General features: G+C 43.6%; 1 protein-coding gene across 2 annotated transcripts in view; it reads right to left on the reverse strand.

Annotated features, from left to right (window-relative positions):
• LOC129814227 (thymocyte selection-associated high mobility group box protein TOX-like) overlaps positions 1–16,904 on the reverse strand; it is a 58,154-nt gene that overhangs the window by 6,080 nt on the left and 35,170 nt on the right. For both annotated transcript variants that reach the window (XM_055867204.1, XM_055867203.1), the window contains 5 exons: positions 14,695–14,940; positions 8,756–9,007; positions 7,456–7,680; positions 5,803–5,883; positions 5,106–5,546 (listed from right to left, as the gene is read on the reverse strand). In XM_055867204.1, coding sequence (XP_055723179.1) covers positions 5,106–5,546; positions 5,803–5,883; positions 7,456–7,680; positions 8,756–9,007; positions 14,695–14,940 — 1,245 coding nt within the window. The remainder of the gene's footprint in view (positions 1–5,105; positions 5,547–5,802; positions 5,884–7,455; positions 7,681–8,755; positions 9,008–14,694; positions 14,941–16,904) is intronic.

The following is a 16,904-nucleotide window of genomic DNA, read 5'->3' on the forward strand; positions in this document are numbered from 1 at the left end:
GTATGACACTATTCAAATGAGCTGTGATAGACATTGGTCAAGACACGATGACTCATGAGGGCATCGTCATTGTTGGGAGTTGGTTATTGACTGAGCTTCCCTATAGCGAGTCAATGGTAGACCTGATAGTGTACTCTGAGAAGGTGGAGCCTAACCAGCTTGGGAAGCGGGACAGACGGAAGATGGGGAGTAAAAAAGGAGTAGTTATTTTAATTAGGGGAGCAGATATTTTAATGTTGTGGTTTCTTGAAGTGTTTGTCTTTTTTTGTTTGGGGGAGGGAGGAGTGGGACAGATAGAGGAGAGGGGGGAGAGAAAGAAATAGAGACAGAGAAAGACACAGAAAGAGAAAGAAAGACAGAGGGAGAGACAGAGAGATAGAAAGACAGACAGAGAGAGAGAGAGAGACTACGTATGAAAGGGAAGTGAATCTGGGCGCTACGCTGCGAGCTCTGCTCTGAAAGAGAGGGGACAGCAGGTGGCTGAGTTCTCTTCTCCTCCTCAGACTCTCACCTATTCAGGCATTGTTCCACAAATTCTTCTCCTTCACTCCATCACAAAGGCCCCATCTGCCCCTTTTTTTTTATCTCTCTCTCTCTCTCTCTCTCTCTCTCTCTCTCTCTCTCTCTCTCTCTCATGCCCACCCCCCTCCCCCTCTCCCCCCTCTCCCTACTCTATTAACTAAGGGAAAAAGTTTCAGCCCTCTCCGCAACAAAATATGCAAAATTGAGCAAGGGAGGATTATTACTGCCCGTGGGATTTAAAAGTCCCCAATAAAAGAGGGATCTGAGCGCTGGGAGCTTAGTGGCAACCAAACCCAAACCTCTGTTTAACCATTCTCCCCCCCTTTTCTCCATGGACTGACACAGCCATACAGGCAGCCCCATACAAGCAGCTCATCTAAAATTGGACTTCAGACAAATTCATATTCTAATCTGTATGAAGACTGAGGCACCCTTCTACACCCTCCTCCCCCTCTCCCTCCCCCTCTCCCAATTTTTTTTTCTTCGATCATCAACAGTTAATTTGCCTGCTGAGAGTAGATAAATGGCAGTTCCCTCTCTTAAAAACAACAACAATGATTCTCACATGCTTAGTGAATACTGTACCTCAAGTCTACAGTCTAAGAGCTTCACTCTTAAAAAAAAGGGTTCCAAAAGGGTTCTTCGGCTGTTCCCGTAGGTGAACCGTTTTTGGTTCCATGTAGAACACGTTTTGGTTCCGGGTAGAACCTTTTTGGTTCCCAATAGAACCTTTTTGGGTTCCATGTAGAACCCTACGTTGAACCCAAAATGGTTTTACCTGGAACCAAAAAGGGTTCTTCAAAGGGTTGGGGACAGCCGAAGAACCCTTTTAGGTTTTAGATAACACCTTTTTATCTAAGAGTGTACAGTATCAACATGCTCCCTTTCCTTTATATTATATATTCTAAGGAGGTTAAATAATCTGAACACATTGGACAGGTAAGAGTGGTAGAACACAGTCTAACTACTAGGATATGTTGTTTAACCTCCATATTGATAGAACTCGTCTAGGAAGTGAGTGGCATAGAAAACTACCATTCACCCCAACGCCTTTACCTAGAATCTCCCACAAACCCTTGTTTTGTTATTCATTCTAAGTACCACGCTCAGGAGATCAGGAGGTGAGTGTTCTCTCTCACTCAAGAGGTATGTCACCCTGTTCCCCTGGATACCTGTTTCTATAACGACCTGGTCCAGTTGATACCTGATAACCTAGTCCTCTTATTAAACTAATGTTCCTCTCAAATGACACCACCCTATGGAGCTCTGGTCAAAAGTAGTTCCCTAAAGGGAAAAGACAGCGGGTCATGTTAGATTGTACAGGGAGTAAAGCTGATCCTGTAGTAACATCTCCTCTAATATTATACAGAGCCCTCTCTCGGATATATCTTCTGTGGTTTATTTGTTGTTGTTGATTTTTCTCAGGACAACTTGTCTGTTGCATTAGTGAGGCAGCGAATCTTGGTGTTTTTGTGCATAGAAACGGATGGGTGATTTATCCTCTGAAGGGGTCAGTTGCTTTTTTAAATACAATTCTGATGTACAGTTTGCATTCTTATATGTATTCTGTATCTAAGGTCCAGAGAGTGAGAGAGAGAGAGAGAGAAAGAGAGAGAAAGAGAGAGAAAGAGAGAGAGACACAGAGAGAGAGAGAGAGAGAGAGAGAGAGAGAGAGAGAGAGAGAGAGAGAAAGAGAGAGAAAGAGAGAGAAAGAGAGAGAGACACAGAGAGAGAGAGAGAGAGAGAGAGAGAGAGAGAGAGAGAGAGAGAGAAAGAGAGAGAAAGAGAGAGAAAGAGAGAGAGACACAGAGAGAGAGAGAGAGAGAGAGAGAGAGAGAGAGAGAGAGAAAGAGAGAGAGAGAGAGAGAGAGAGAGAGAGAGAGAGAGAGAGAGAGACACAGAGAGAGAGAGAGAGAGAGAAAGAGAGAGAAAGAGAGAGAAAGAGAGAGAGACACAGAGAGAGAGAGAGAGAGAGAGAGAGAGAGAGAGAGAGAGAGAGAGAGAGAGAGAGAGAGAGAGAGAGAGAGAGAGAGAGAGAGACACAGAGAGAGAGAAAGAGAGAGAAAGAGAGAGGTCCACTTCCCTTTTTCCAATCTGCGTTGTTGACTAGCTCCTACAGAGAACTCATCTCATTTCCTGTGTATGTGTCCCGTCCTGTCTGCTAGACTGGCTTCATCAGATAGCCCTGCCTGCCTGGCGTTTTGTCTCCACCACTGATGCATTCATCAATCTCAATGTGCTGCTGTTGGTGCCCTTATATAACATCCTCAGCCTAATGCATTTGTTTATTACTGGGAGAAAATGGAAAATGGGGGATTGTGTGTGTGTGTGTGTGTGTGTGCGTATGTGTGGTGTGTGTGTGTGTGTGTAGGGGAGTTGTGTTTTTGAGAGAAAAGGAAAAACAGGGATAGAGATAGAGAGAGTGTGTAATGTGAATGTACAGTATTGGACTGGCAGTAGTATGAATACATCCTATCTTGCCTTCAATCTCTGGCACATGAAGGGACCGGATATGATTGTAAATAACATTGAAATGAATCATCTATAACTGTGATTCTCAACCGGTGGGTCGAGGTTTTGAACGGGTCCATAGTGTCTCAGTAAAAAAATACATAAAACATTTATTTTTTATGAAAAACTTTTTATGAAAAATACTGCAGTCTCAACTTAAACAACTAACATCAGGTAGAAAGTGTGTAGAGATTATATTTTAAAAATAATAATTTAACCTCTGAACTATTTTTTTCAATCACAGTATTTTCAATATAGAGTTATTAGCAACATTATTTAGCGGATTTGGTTGATGTTGCGGTCTCAAACCAGTGAACTTAACATTCGTCATCAAGAATATGGGCAAAATGGAATGAATGACGATGAAAAAGGTGGGGCTGTTGTTCCCTTGTCATATAATTGGTGGATTTACTATCAATATAGCATTAAACATAGTTTTCCAGATTGCATTTTGGCAACAAAACAAAAAATCGTGACGCGCATATTGGATCGCGACTGAGACAACATGGTTTAATTTGGGTTCCGAGGCAAAACCAGTTGAGAACCACTGGTTAATAACATACACACCCATCATTCTCTCCATTTCATGTGCTTGCATCATGTATGTATGTATGTACAGTATGTGTAAAGTGTTTGAAGCTGTACATTGTAGGTGGCCATGTCTGAGTGTATAACCACAATATGCATAATATGTACAGTGTGTGTGTGTGCACTTGAGTGTGTGTTTTTGCATGTATGTTGAACTCACCCGGGCCACAATGCTGTTCATTGACTACAGCTCAGCGTTCAACACCATAGTGCCCTCAAAGCTCATCACTAAGCTAAGGACCCTGGGACTAAACCCCTCCCTCTGCAACTGGATCCTGGACTTCCTGACGAGCTGTCCCCAGGTGGTAAGTGTAGGCAACAATACATCTGCCCGCTGATCCTCAACACAGGGGCCCCTCAGGGGTGCGTGCTTAGTCCCCTCCTGTACTCCTTGTTCACTTACGACTGCGTTGCCAAGCACGACTCCAACACCATCATTAAGTTTGCCGACGATACAACGATGGTAGGCCTGATCACCGACAACAATGAGACAGCCTATAGGGAGGAGGTCAGAGACCTGGCCGTGTGGTGCCAGGACAACAACCTCTCCCTCAATGTGACAAGGGAGATGATCGTGGCATACAGGAAAAGGAGGGCTGAGCACGCCCCATTCTCATCGACGGGACTGTAGTGGAGCAGGTCTAGAACTTCAAGTTCCTTGGTGTCCACATCACCAACAAACTAACATGGTCCAAACACACCAAGACAGTTGTGAAGAGGGTACGACAACACCTATCCCCCCTCAGGAGATTTGACATGGGTCCTCAGATCTTCAAAAAGTTCTACAGCTGCACCATCGAGAGCATCCTGACTGGTTGCATCACCACCTGGTATGGCAACTGCTCGGCATCCGACCGCAAGGCGCTACAGAGGGTAGTGCGTACGGCCCAGTACATCACTGGGGCCAAGCTTCCTGCCATCCAGGACCTCTATACCAGGCGGTGTCAGAGGAAGGCCCTAAAAATTGCCAAAGACTCCAGCCACCCTAGTCATAGACTGTTCTCTCTGCTACCGCACGGCAAGCTGTACCGGAGCGCCAAGTCTAAGTCCAAAAGACTCCTAAACAGCTTCTACCCCCAAGCCGTAACACTGCTGAACAGCTAATCAAATGGCTTCCTGGACTATTTGCATTGACCCCCAGTTTTTTTACGCTGCTGCTATCTATGCATAGTCACTTTATTACCTCAATTACCCTGTACCTCCGCACATTGACTCGGTACCGGTAACCCTTGTATATATAGCCTCGTAAATGTTATTTTATTGTGTTACTTTTTCTTTTCTTTTTACTTTAGTTTATTTAGTAAATATTTTCTTGACTCTTGTTTTTCTCAAAACTGCATTGTTGGTTAATGGCTTGTACGTAAGCATTTCACGGTTAAGTCTACACCTGTTTATTCGGCGCATGTAATAAATAAAATGTGATTTTATTTTGAGTGTGTTTTTATGCATTTGGGCATGTGTGTGTGTGTGTCTGTTCAACTAACCTGTCCCATTGAGGGTGAGTGCAGAGACAGCGGGTGTCCTCCGAGCTGTTGCTGGTGGTGCATTCCTAGGTGGGAGTGGGAGTGGAGCGGCGGGCTGATCTGGAAAGGAGGGGGGGACACCGCCGCCATGCTGCCCAGAGACACCCCACCTGAATGGGGTCCACTGGGCCGCGGGGTCACCCCCCGGGAGAGACCCTGGAGGGGGGACAGGTGGGGGCTGAGGCCGGCCTGGTGCTGCTGGGACTGTTGTTGCTGGTGGTGGGGGTGGGGGTGGTGGCTCTGGTGGTGGTAGGGGTGGCTCATGTAGAGGCTGGGGTGGGAGTGATGGGGGTGGGGGTGCTGCTGGGGGTGCTGGTGGCCTGATCCGGGGAACACGGGGGGCTTGGGGCCCAGCATGGAGGAGGCCTGGGACACTTTGACCTCACCTGGCTCATTGTAACTCTGGAGGGAGGGAGGGAGCGACAGGGTGGGAGGGAGGGTGGGAGGAAGGGAGAGATAAAGAGAGCGAGAGGACAGAGAAAGGAAGACGGGAGAAGGAGTAGGAAAGACAGAGATGGGAAAGCGAGAGATGGAAGCGGGAGAGAGAAAGCACAACAGTGTTACCAGAGTCCTACAGAGTCAACTGACCACTGCCCTTATGAAGACTTATCACGATAGAAGAACTACAGCTCCCAGGTTGTCTGGTTCTGGTACCTACCTGTGAGACTAGGCTTGCTCTGTATGCTGCCAGCTGCTTCAGGTATTCCTTCTTGGCGGTCTCTGTCTTCTTTTTGTACACCTATATAAGACAGAACAGTAAACATTGTACTTCAGTTGCCAAACTACTTAATTCCTAGAAAGAAACCCATCTACTGGGGTTAGTGTTTATGTCCTATGAAGCTATTATGATGCTTAATAAAGTTGGGGAAATCTAAATAATACTCAAAAGGATTCCAATTTATATAGAACTAGATTGTTCCTCTTCACAATCCATCCATGTGTCTGTCTGTCTGTCTGTCTGTCTGTCTGTCTGTCTGTCTGTCTGTCTGTCTGTCTGTCTGTCTGCCTGCCTGTCTGTCTGTCTGTCTGTCTGTCTGTCTGTCTGTCTGTCTGTCTGCCTGCCTGCCTGCCTGCCTGCCTGCCTGCCTGCCTGCCTGCCTGCCTGCCTGTCTGTCTGTCTGTCTGTCTGTCTGTCTGTTCTCCGAGCTGTTGCTGTTCTCGCTCCAGGAAGTACACTGTCCTGTCCTCAGACAGACATCCTCCTCCACCTTTACTGCTATGCTCCTCTCCGTGTGCAGCTCTACGCCACTCTGGAGGTGTGTGTGTGTGTGTGTGTGTGTGTGTGTGTGTGTGTGTGTGTGTGTGTGTGTGTGTGTGTGTATGTGTGTGTGTTTGTATGAAAATGTGTTTCTGTGAGTGTGTAAGTTAGTGTGTGTGCATGTGCGCGTATGTAATAGGACAATAGCACGGCGCTTACTAGAATAAATATGTAAAAGCTTCCTCTTCCATTTGCTTCTGTCAAGAGGCCATTTGTAAGTCAAAACACACAGTAGCATTCACAGTAGCAGAGCCACAGGACCAGGGAGAGCCACTAGCTATTTCTACTGTGAAACTGTCAAAAGGATTTCATGTAGTTTTTTTCATCAACTTTTTCTCCCTCTTTTTGTGAGGACAATAACCTTATATTCTATTATTTTATTATCTAATACACTGAGTATACAAAACATTAAGAACACCTGCTCTTTCCATGACATAAACTGAATAGGTGAATACAGGTGAAAGCTTTGACCCCCTTATTGATGTCACTTGTTAAATAAACTTCAGTGTAGCTGAAGGGGAGGAAACAGGTTAAATAAAACATGTTAAGCCTTGAGACCATTGATACATGGATTGTGTCTGTGTGCCATTCAGAGGGTGAATGGGCAAGAGAAAAGATTGAAGTGCCTTTGAACAGAGTATGGTAGTAGGTGCCAGGCGCACCGGTTTGTGTCAAGAACTGCAACACTGCTGGGTTTTTCACGCTCAACAGTTTCCTGTGTGTATTAAGAATGGTCCACCACCGAAAGGACATCCAGCCAACTTGACGCAACTGTGGGAAGCATTGGAGTCACCATGGACCAGCATCCCTGTGGAACACTTTTCAACACCGTGTAAAGTCCATGCCCCGACGAATAGAGGCTGTTCTGAGGGCAAAAGGGTGTGCAACTCCATATTAGGAAGGTGTTCCTAAAGTTTGGTATACTCAGTGTATATTATAATCTATTCTATAGCATCAGAGTGGGGCTGATCCTGTCTAATGAAATCCAACAAGGAAGTGTATATGAAGAGGTCTGAGGAGGTATGAGGATGCATTGTACTATAGGTGTCGTACCTGTTTCTGTTCCTCTCCGAGGCCGTCCCACATGGAGGCTACTATCTTGGACACCTCTCCAAAGGTAGCATTGGGGTTGGAGCCCTTGATGGCTGCCTGGGTGTCTCTGAAGAAAAGGGCGTAGGCAGAAACTGGCTTCGAGGGTTCGTTGGGGTCCTTCTTCTTCTTCTTCTTGGGGGTCTTGGGCTTTTTGGGAGTCTCGACCACTGCCGGTCGCTTCTCTGCCTGATGAAGAGAGAAGGAAGGAATGGTCAAACTAAATGTGCTTCTGGAGTGAGCGAAGTGTGTGAAGAGTGAGTGTTGATTGTTTAAATAGATCAGAATGGACTTTAATAGTAGATACGCTATGTACAGTATACTGTAGGACACAGAGTTTTTCCTTACCATGATCAGGAAAAACTCAGGGCGCTATTTAAAATGCTGACTGTATATCCTTCCTAACATTTTCCAGAACATTCATAAATATTTTGGTTTATTTGCCTGATCTTGTCCAATAGGAATGTACCGTTTAAAACGATTTGTTTTCTATGTGAGATAATGAACATGATCATGAATGTGAGACTTTGCAAACAGATAGAAATTGTTTCTGTATAAAAAGACCTTGACAGATCTTAGTACCGGTAGTTATAACTATGCAAGACTTTCATTTATCCATCATTTTATGAATATGTTTAGAAATGGCTTCATACTGGAAACACAGAAATAGCCATAACTCTGAATAGCGCAGTGCACATTTCTGAAATGTTGACCGCATTAGATTTTATACTAAACTAAATTAAACATAAGGATTTTTCCAGAGGGGCACATAAAATATTGAAATAGTTTCATTTCCCAAAAGATTGCTATTTGCAGTTAAAACATACGGTAGAAATAAGGGTGTGGAATATGGCAAAGGTGTTGGGGAAAAGTAACCCGTTGGTTTGATTTCCATATAGTATTGTATATGCATGGCAATGGCACCATTGTATGAGCAATCACATAAGCATTAAGATAGCAGCTCTCCACTGACTTCATTCTCCAAGGGAAAGGGTAAACAAATGCAATGGCGCAAAGGTTACAGATGACTCACACTTATACAAATAGGTGTATGTGTGTCTATGTGCATGCGTGTGTGCGCGTGTGTGCGCGTGTGTGCGTGTGTGTGTGTGTGGGGGCTGTATAATAAGGAAGTTAGTTGTTTTGTGCGTGTGTATATGTTCGCGTGTGTCGGTTCTCTCTCTCTCTGTGCTCTGTGTGTGTGTGTGTGTGTGTGTGTGTGCCTGCCACACACATGCATGTATCTATTCATCTCTATGCTCACCTTTATTGATTCTTCATTGTCATCCTCATGTACGGAACTAGAAGGAGAGGGTGTGGCCGACTTGCTCCCAGGGGGAGATGGGGAATTATGGGTAACATTGTTCCCGCTCAGTCCCAACTGGGCATTGAGTTGTGATTGGTTGATGGTGGTCAGCTGACTCTGATGTCCCATGCCTGATTGGCTCCTGGGTCTGAGCGCTTCCATTGGCTGATGGCTGCTGTACCGGGAATCGGAGTTGACCATTTGTTGCATCTGACAAAAAACAATGTAGATTTGTTTTTAAATGGCATAAAAATGGCATACAATAACGTTACTCTTGACTATGGTTAACCTACTCTTAGAAACGCTCTGGAAACATCTGCTTGTTCACACACATACTCACACATTTTCCTTCACACACTGAACATGGTTTCAACCACGACTGATACAACTTGCATCCTTCAGCACAAGAACAACGTCATTTTGGTCTATTTGGTTTGATTGAATAGCCCCCCTCCGTGTGGCCCCTCCTTCCCTGAGTGTGGCCCCTCCCTCCCTGAGTGTGGCCAGGTCACCTGCTACCATAGGGACTGACAGGTGCCCTGAGCGACGCCTCACGCCTGCTATTGTCCCTGACACAGTGTCCTACACAATGTCCCGACGGGAGGGGCTTACATCAACACCAGGACAGGTGACTCCTGTTAACTGTATAATCTACAGAGAATTCACCCCATCCATCCCCTCCAGCTAACTAACACCTTAACCCCTTATATCAGAGATGGAAGAGGAAGCGAGACGCCCCCTCGCTGTTTTTTTCAGCTTTTTTCTTATTTTTTTACCCCGTGTTCGTGATATCTAATTGGTAGTTACAGTCTTGTAACATCGCTGCAACTCCCGTACAGACTCAGGAGAGGCGAAGGTCAAGAGCATTGCGTCCTCCGAAACACGACCCTGCCAAGCCGCACTGCTCGCTTAAACCGGAAACCAGCCACACCAATGTGTCAGAGGAAACACTGTACAGCTGGCGATTGAAGTCAGCATGCATGCGCCCAGCCTGCCACAGGAGTCGCTAGAACGCGATGGGACAAGGTGTAATTTTTTTTAAATCCCGGGCCGGCGAAACCATCCCCTAACCCGGACGTTGCTGGGCCAATGGTGTGCCGCCTCATAGGTCTCCCGGTTGGCTGAGACACAGCCTGAGATCGAACCCGGATCTGTAGTGATGCCTCTAGCACTGTGATGCAGTGCCTTAGACCGCTGCCCCAGTCGGGAGGCCCCTTTTTTCTGGTTCAATGAAAGTCAATGAACTAAGTAGAACAGCTTATATCACCACGACCTCTTGAAGTTGGTCATACATACTGATCAAAAGAGAACCATCGCGCTCTCCCACAAGCTTGGCTGGTGCATAAAACCTGCGAATTCAGTCAAACAAAAAGGTGTAATGGGTTCGCACTCAAAAAGATGTTGCATAAAGCTTACTTCATTATTCATCGTTTTTAATTATTTTCAGGGATAGATACAATTTTATTTGAATTCAAAACAGCATTTGTAAAGAACAACAGATGGGCAGCAGGTGGTTCTAATCAGGGTTGCCACTCATCTGCCAATCAGAGATGTGGCTTTTCTGGTCTACCTTCTTACAAATGAGTCACAAAGAAATACAGAATTATAGGGTATGGGAGCGGGCACGAAGGGCAAATCACAAATCAATCGCTCCCAGGTGTCCGCTCACCTAAATACATCATATCAATTCATGAGAGAGCCCACCACAAAGGACATGAGGCTCAGCCGTTCATAAATATGTGGGGCCAACTCATAAATGACATGCAAAATCTGATATGGACAGTGTTCTTGTATAACAGTCTAAATTTGGCTTATAGGAAGGAGGTGAAATCTAATTATTCATTTAAACCATGTGGAGATACAGAATTGTATTTATATGTCCACATGGCTTCTCTGTGGAGTCATTTGTTGTCAATAGTCCCGTCCTCTACGCACTGGATGAACTTTTTCGATCCCGATGCGACGCAATTCACAACAGAATGATTTTGTCCTATAAAGTGTCTCGCAAACGGCGAGGTGATGTCTTGACGTCTAACAGTACATTTATGTTCTCCAAGATCTACTTTCAAGACGCGGGATGTTTTTTTCAATTCAAATCTTATTACAAGAACACTGTAACATATCAATAACTCCTTTAGTAGGGCAAGTTACTCATTACTTTATTTGATAGGTCCTAGAAGTCTGAGGGCATACAACGTTAGAACAGTTTCTTATGGTGCTACAAGAGGTACATGGGAAGCATCCTTCTATGAAGGCCTGCTTGATGGATTTCTTGATCGTTTATAGGTGAATAAAGGTGGATTCTGGAAGGTGGATTCTGGAATTTAAAGAGGAGTCTGAGGATAATATGTGCCAATGTTTATTGGCAATAGACTTGATGCCATTACAGCTGTCATTGAAAGTAGGTATATAGTTTACAGAAAACTGTTTCTTCTGTTTTGTAGGGATTTATTAAGTAACTAGATTCTGTTCAAGCTTTTGACTTGTTTTTTTAGATTTGTCAAGCCAGGTAGCAGGGTGAAAACGCTCAAGGAGAGAATTTGATTGTCTATCATGTTCTTCCTCTGTGTCACAGATGCTACTCAGTCAATGAAGTTGACTTACTAGTAAACCTCTTTTTAGGGGGAGAGGGTGGTAACTATCAGCTGTCAATACAGTATTTGTATCTGTAGGTTTTCTGTAAACTGTAGTATTTAGAGATGATCCATTCTTTGTAACAAGTACATCTAAGAAATGCATAGAGTTAATGCTTTTTTCCATAGTGAAGGAACTCGATTGTACTCTAGAGTTAATGTAGCTGAGAAATGAATTGAGTTTAATTTCGGGAACCCGTCCAGAACACAAAGCAATCGTCTATATAGCGGGTCCAATATTTAACATGATCCTTGTAAGGATTATATTCATAAATAAAATTTAATTCAAAATACTGATCTCAGGTCAGTGTTGTGTTGTTGTTGTCCTGACAAACATGTCAAGGCGGCTAGAGCAGACTGGTACACAGGCTACCCAATCTTTCCCCGTAGAGCAGCTCACCCACTGAACACCCCCTCTCCCTATACAGATGTGTGACTGTTGGTACAGCCAGATAGGGTCATGGGTGATGTGGTAAGGGAAAAAAAGAGTGATGTGGTTGTAACTAAAACAGGGAGGGGGTGTGATTTGGTGTCAGGCCGTTTGGTAACCGCCAGTAACAGCGGAACACAACCTAATCCCCATGGCGACTTGGGGGAACTTTCAGAATTATTAGAGAGGTGAGTCACAAGCCAGGTCATCACTATGACACTAATATGAATGGATGCCGATGATTCTTTTATCTCCGTCTGTCTCCAACAATCCATATCTTATGGTATAGTCTCTGGCCATTCATTTATTAAAGCACCGATGGTTGATTATAATGAACTCCATTTGAGTAAATGTTAGATTCATAGGGAAATCGTTTAAGAGAAATTCACTTCTGCTGATGTGATTTTTTTCTCTCACAGAAACTGGGGATAAAAGCTGTGTGTCTTTTAACCTTTTAAATTGGGATGATATTCAGAAAAATGTCTGATTCTGGGAATACGATATAGGCCTACAGATAAGTTGTTGATACGATAACATTTGGATGGATTTCTATGGGAAAAAACGGCAAATTAGTGCATTACAAACAGGAAATTGCTGGCAGTGGAATGCTGGTAAAAAAAGATAAAAATGTAAATGAGATTGTAATTTTTAAACTACGGAGAGAGGAAACTACTTATCTGTAGGCCTACATCGTTTTCCCTGAACCAGACATTTTTCTCAATATCTTCCCAATTTAAAAGGTTAGACGACACACTGCTTTTATCCCCAGTTCTGTGAAAAAAATCACATCCGCAGAAGTGAATTTCTCTTCGACGATTTCCCTATGAATCTAACACTTACTCAAATGGAGTTCATTATAATCAACCATCGGTGCTTTAATAAATGAATGGCCAGAGACTGAGAGAATGAAGGCTTAACGTATAGAAGAAGACATGAGGCTAATGCCTCAGACCAATAGAATCGACCAGCCTCTTTCATTCCTCGCCGTGGCAACAAGCTCTCGGGCCCCGTTGCCTGGCAACCATAATTCATAGCCACTCTAAATGGATGTTCTGTGAGAACATTAAGGTGAACGGGAACAAAATGCCCTTTGTCAATCTGGGGAATCTTTCTATCCGAGCTCCTATTTCCTTTTAGTAAAAGTAGTTTACGAATGCTGAGCAATAGAAAACACTCATGTTTCGAAGTGTTTTAGCTACCGAGTGAATGTGAAACATAATATGGTGGTAGCTAAGATGCTTGGCTTAAAGTGGAAAATAGGCTGTGATGGCCAGACTTGGAAATCATTAAAGGTCCCGCACAGTCATTCTGATTCAAATGTAAAATAGCCTTTTGAGTGGCCAAAACATAACCCATAATATTTTTGGGGATTAAACAAATGCTCAGAATTTGAGCAAATTCAGTGAGGCTGAATTCCATTCCAGCCATTACAATGAGCCTATCCTCCTATAGCTCCTCCCATCAGCCTCCTCTGTTGGGAGGAGACAAATAGGGGAAACCTGTAATTATATTTGCTGACACAAGTAACATTTGGGCACCAGTAGACGACCTATGTAAACCACAGCCCTCTGTGATGATAGTTACAAGGTGGTATTATTTAAATTAGGAAAGAGAATAAGATGTTACCATTGGTGTATAAAATGAGGGGCTTCATGTGATAGGGCAGCAGATAGTCTAGCGGTTAAGAGCCGTGGGCCAGTAACCATAAGGTCACTGGTTAAAATCCCAGAGCTGACCAGGTGAAAAATCTGCCAATGTGCCCTTGAGCAAGGCACATAACCCTAATTGCTCCTGTAAGTCACTCTGCATAAGAGCTTCAGCTAAATGACTAAAATGTCAAACTAAGCCCTTAATAATCCCGCCTCCTGAACTCTAATTTTTGACACAGGGGAGGGGACCAGTAACTTTATGACCAAAACCTAGCAATGTACCAGCTACAGTCATTTTTCATACTTTGGTCATCCTACTTTGATCTGGTTCCATTCAAATATCAGGACATTTTTATTAAAAACATGATTTTGACTGTGCGGGACCTTTAAGCTCCACATTGAAAACCCGAAATTGGGTTATATGGTTCAAGAACAGGGTTATGTGGAGCTACATAGCTACACCTGTCTGATTAATGGAAATAAATACGCAGCAGGGAAAATCATGAAGAGCATGTAGACCGCACACAGTTCAATCATGTAGTTCCTCGGTGGTGGAGGTGATGCTGAGACATCATTTTGTTGTTTATCGGTGAACATGGTGAACATGGTGAACATGGTGAACATGGCAAGGGGCAGAAAGAACCTCTGGCTGAGAGCGGGACGTGAGAAGTTTCGCTTTGACTCGAATGCGAGATTAAGTCCAATACCTATGCAGAGTGGTAAACCACGATTAGTCATGTCACCTATCACATCATGAGATTTCTGCAAGGAAAGACAAATCCAAAAGTTTAAGTTTCATTTCTCCACTTCTTGAAAAGTCAAGACTTGTATTGAGCGTATTTCTGCTGAATGTCACTAGTTTGTTTTCGATTTCAAATTAAATGAAGGGGAAAAAGCTTAATCAACCAACTGACAACTCACGGGTCATCCAAAAGAATACCGTTCTTCGATCCTGGTCCCGGAGACCCAATGTGTTATCCAGGCCTTTGTTCTTTCCCAGCGCTAACACATATGACTGAACTAACCGGCTAATCGTCAAGCCCTTGATTAGTTGGCTGAGGTGTGTTGTTGCTGGGATGGAACACGTGCCTGCACCCACAGCTGGCATCCAGAACAGAAAAACCCACTTACGTATTTCCAGTGATCTCCGCACACTGCTAACTAGTGGCATCAGGCTAGACTCACCACAGACAGGGTGCTGGACATTAGGCCGCCATTTTGGCTCAACAGCCCTCCATCCTGACCCATCATGTCCATTCCCTGCAGGTGGAAGGGGTGCAGGCCACTCTGGGAGTGAGAGGGGGCCAGCGGGTGGTAGGAGCCAGACTCCGACTCCGGTAGGTGGGGGTGCAGCATGTGTTCTGGGATGGTGGGAGGCGTGATGGGGGGGATGTTGAAGTCTTCATCCCCCAAACTGGGCACTGGGTAGGACTGCAACATAAGAGGAGAGGAAGAAACATGAGAGAAATAATAACATTACAAAATGATAATTTAGCAAATGTTTTTAAGTGGATGCAGTCCATCCAAACTGAGCACTCAAACACATTAGGCCTAGGAACATAATAGAGGTGGATGCTACAATTTGGTAGTAGTGGACGATGTAAAGCTCTTTGAGCGACTGGCAAATAAATCCAATTCATGATTATTACAGTATTATAACACAAACGCTCAACTACAGCACCGCAATACAGAACATGCAGACTGCATCAGATCATTCTAGTCCTCATTAATAGACAACTATGGTTCCATGAGTCTTTATTAAGACTGTGCAATGGGACTTCTGTAAATACCTTGTGAATTGATGCTATTATTAGTTGGCAATTAGGACTAATGATGTACACAGCCTCGAACGATTTTTATGATCAACGATACCAACAATGAGGATTAATCATCATCGTTAATGCAATCATGATTACTTGAATTAATTCATGCATTAATGATCAACTACACATAGGATACATATAATCTCATTTTGCATTTCAACAAATGTGTGTAAATGTATTTGGGCATGTTTTTCAATGATTCAGGCTAAATAAAAGGGGGTTTGAGCGTAGATAAATGTATGTAAATGTTCCCTCATTAACTTCTAACAAAAGGCTTCTTTTATGCGTCTTGACAGTCAGTTCCACTTGGCTGTGCTGTATTCTATGTCTTTTAAAACCCCTATGTCCTTCCCTCCCTCCCAATCTCTTTCGACCCCTTTTTAGCTCGCCAGGGAAAAATGTAAAACAGCCAAGGCAGATGAAAGGCGGTATAAATCTGAGGCAAATACATTAATTCTTTGGTAAACACTGCAACAAACTGCAATCACTTTGAATCAACAGGAAATATGAGGTATGATCTACATCTATACAACTCTGGAAGAGGAATTATTTCCATCAAGGGAGAGAACTATTTAACACATTCAATTGGTCTTGATCAGTACGACCCTGAAGGTTCCAGTTAACTCGGTGAAGCTTTCCAAAAGACAGCACAACAAATCAACCTTCTGATACAACTTGAAATGTTTTCTTTTTCTCTCTCCCCCAGAAGCGACTTTTTTCCCAGCTTCATCGGCGGGCTCAGGAGTTACGTTCTGCCTCTACTAACTCCTTGTTGATTCCCTCCAAGATTTTCATTACGGCTAATTTACAGCTTTTATTTGCTGAAAACAAAATGGAGCTGACAGACAGCCAACTCCAGGCAATTAGGCAGAGAATCAGTTCAAAAACCTATCACTACTGAAATAAATAGCAGCCCAACTGTTCTTCTAAAAGATGGCAATAATCGTTTTAATGAGCTTCCTTCGACTTCTCTTTCCTTCCCTGCCGAAAGCCAACATTTTGCACACATTTGCATATTTGATTGTGTTTCCTCTCGCAGATGTCAACTTTGGTTGGTTGGTGTGAAATACGTTGGCATAATTCATACAGTACGGTTTTCAGGAACAATACATTATTTAGCTGTCATAAAAACAACAACAGATTGCCACAATTGTTGTTGTCTAGGGTTACTTTGATATTGATATTTCAAATTTGACAAATTATTTCATTTTCACTATACATAGGCCTACAGAAATACCTTATATAGGAATGGAAAAGGCCAAGTCAATGTTGTGTCAAAGACGTTTTAAAGTGTGGGCATAAAACGTTGATAATTATATAACAACAACAAACATGACAGTTATATAACTGTCACTTCCTGTGCAGAGTTCTGGTGTAGTCGTTGTTATTACATTCTGTGGCCCTCCTAGAAAAACACACCCATCTTTACTCTGGTTTTCTGATAACTCACACTGAAGAGTCTTGGGAGAACTTGGGTTGTTTGCTCAGAAGCCAGACACACAGCAATATTATGTCTAACTTGAGAGTGATGGGGTGCTGCTGCATACCACGTGATCAACACGAGAGAAGAGA

This window comes from Salvelinus fontinalis, chromosome 17 (genome assembly GCF_029448725.1).
Source record: "Salvelinus fontinalis isolate EN_2023a chromosome 17, ASM2944872v1, whole genome shotgun sequence".
Lineage (NCBI taxonomy): Eukaryota > Metazoa > Chordata > Actinopteri > Salmoniformes > Salmonidae > Salvelinus > Salvelinus fontinalis.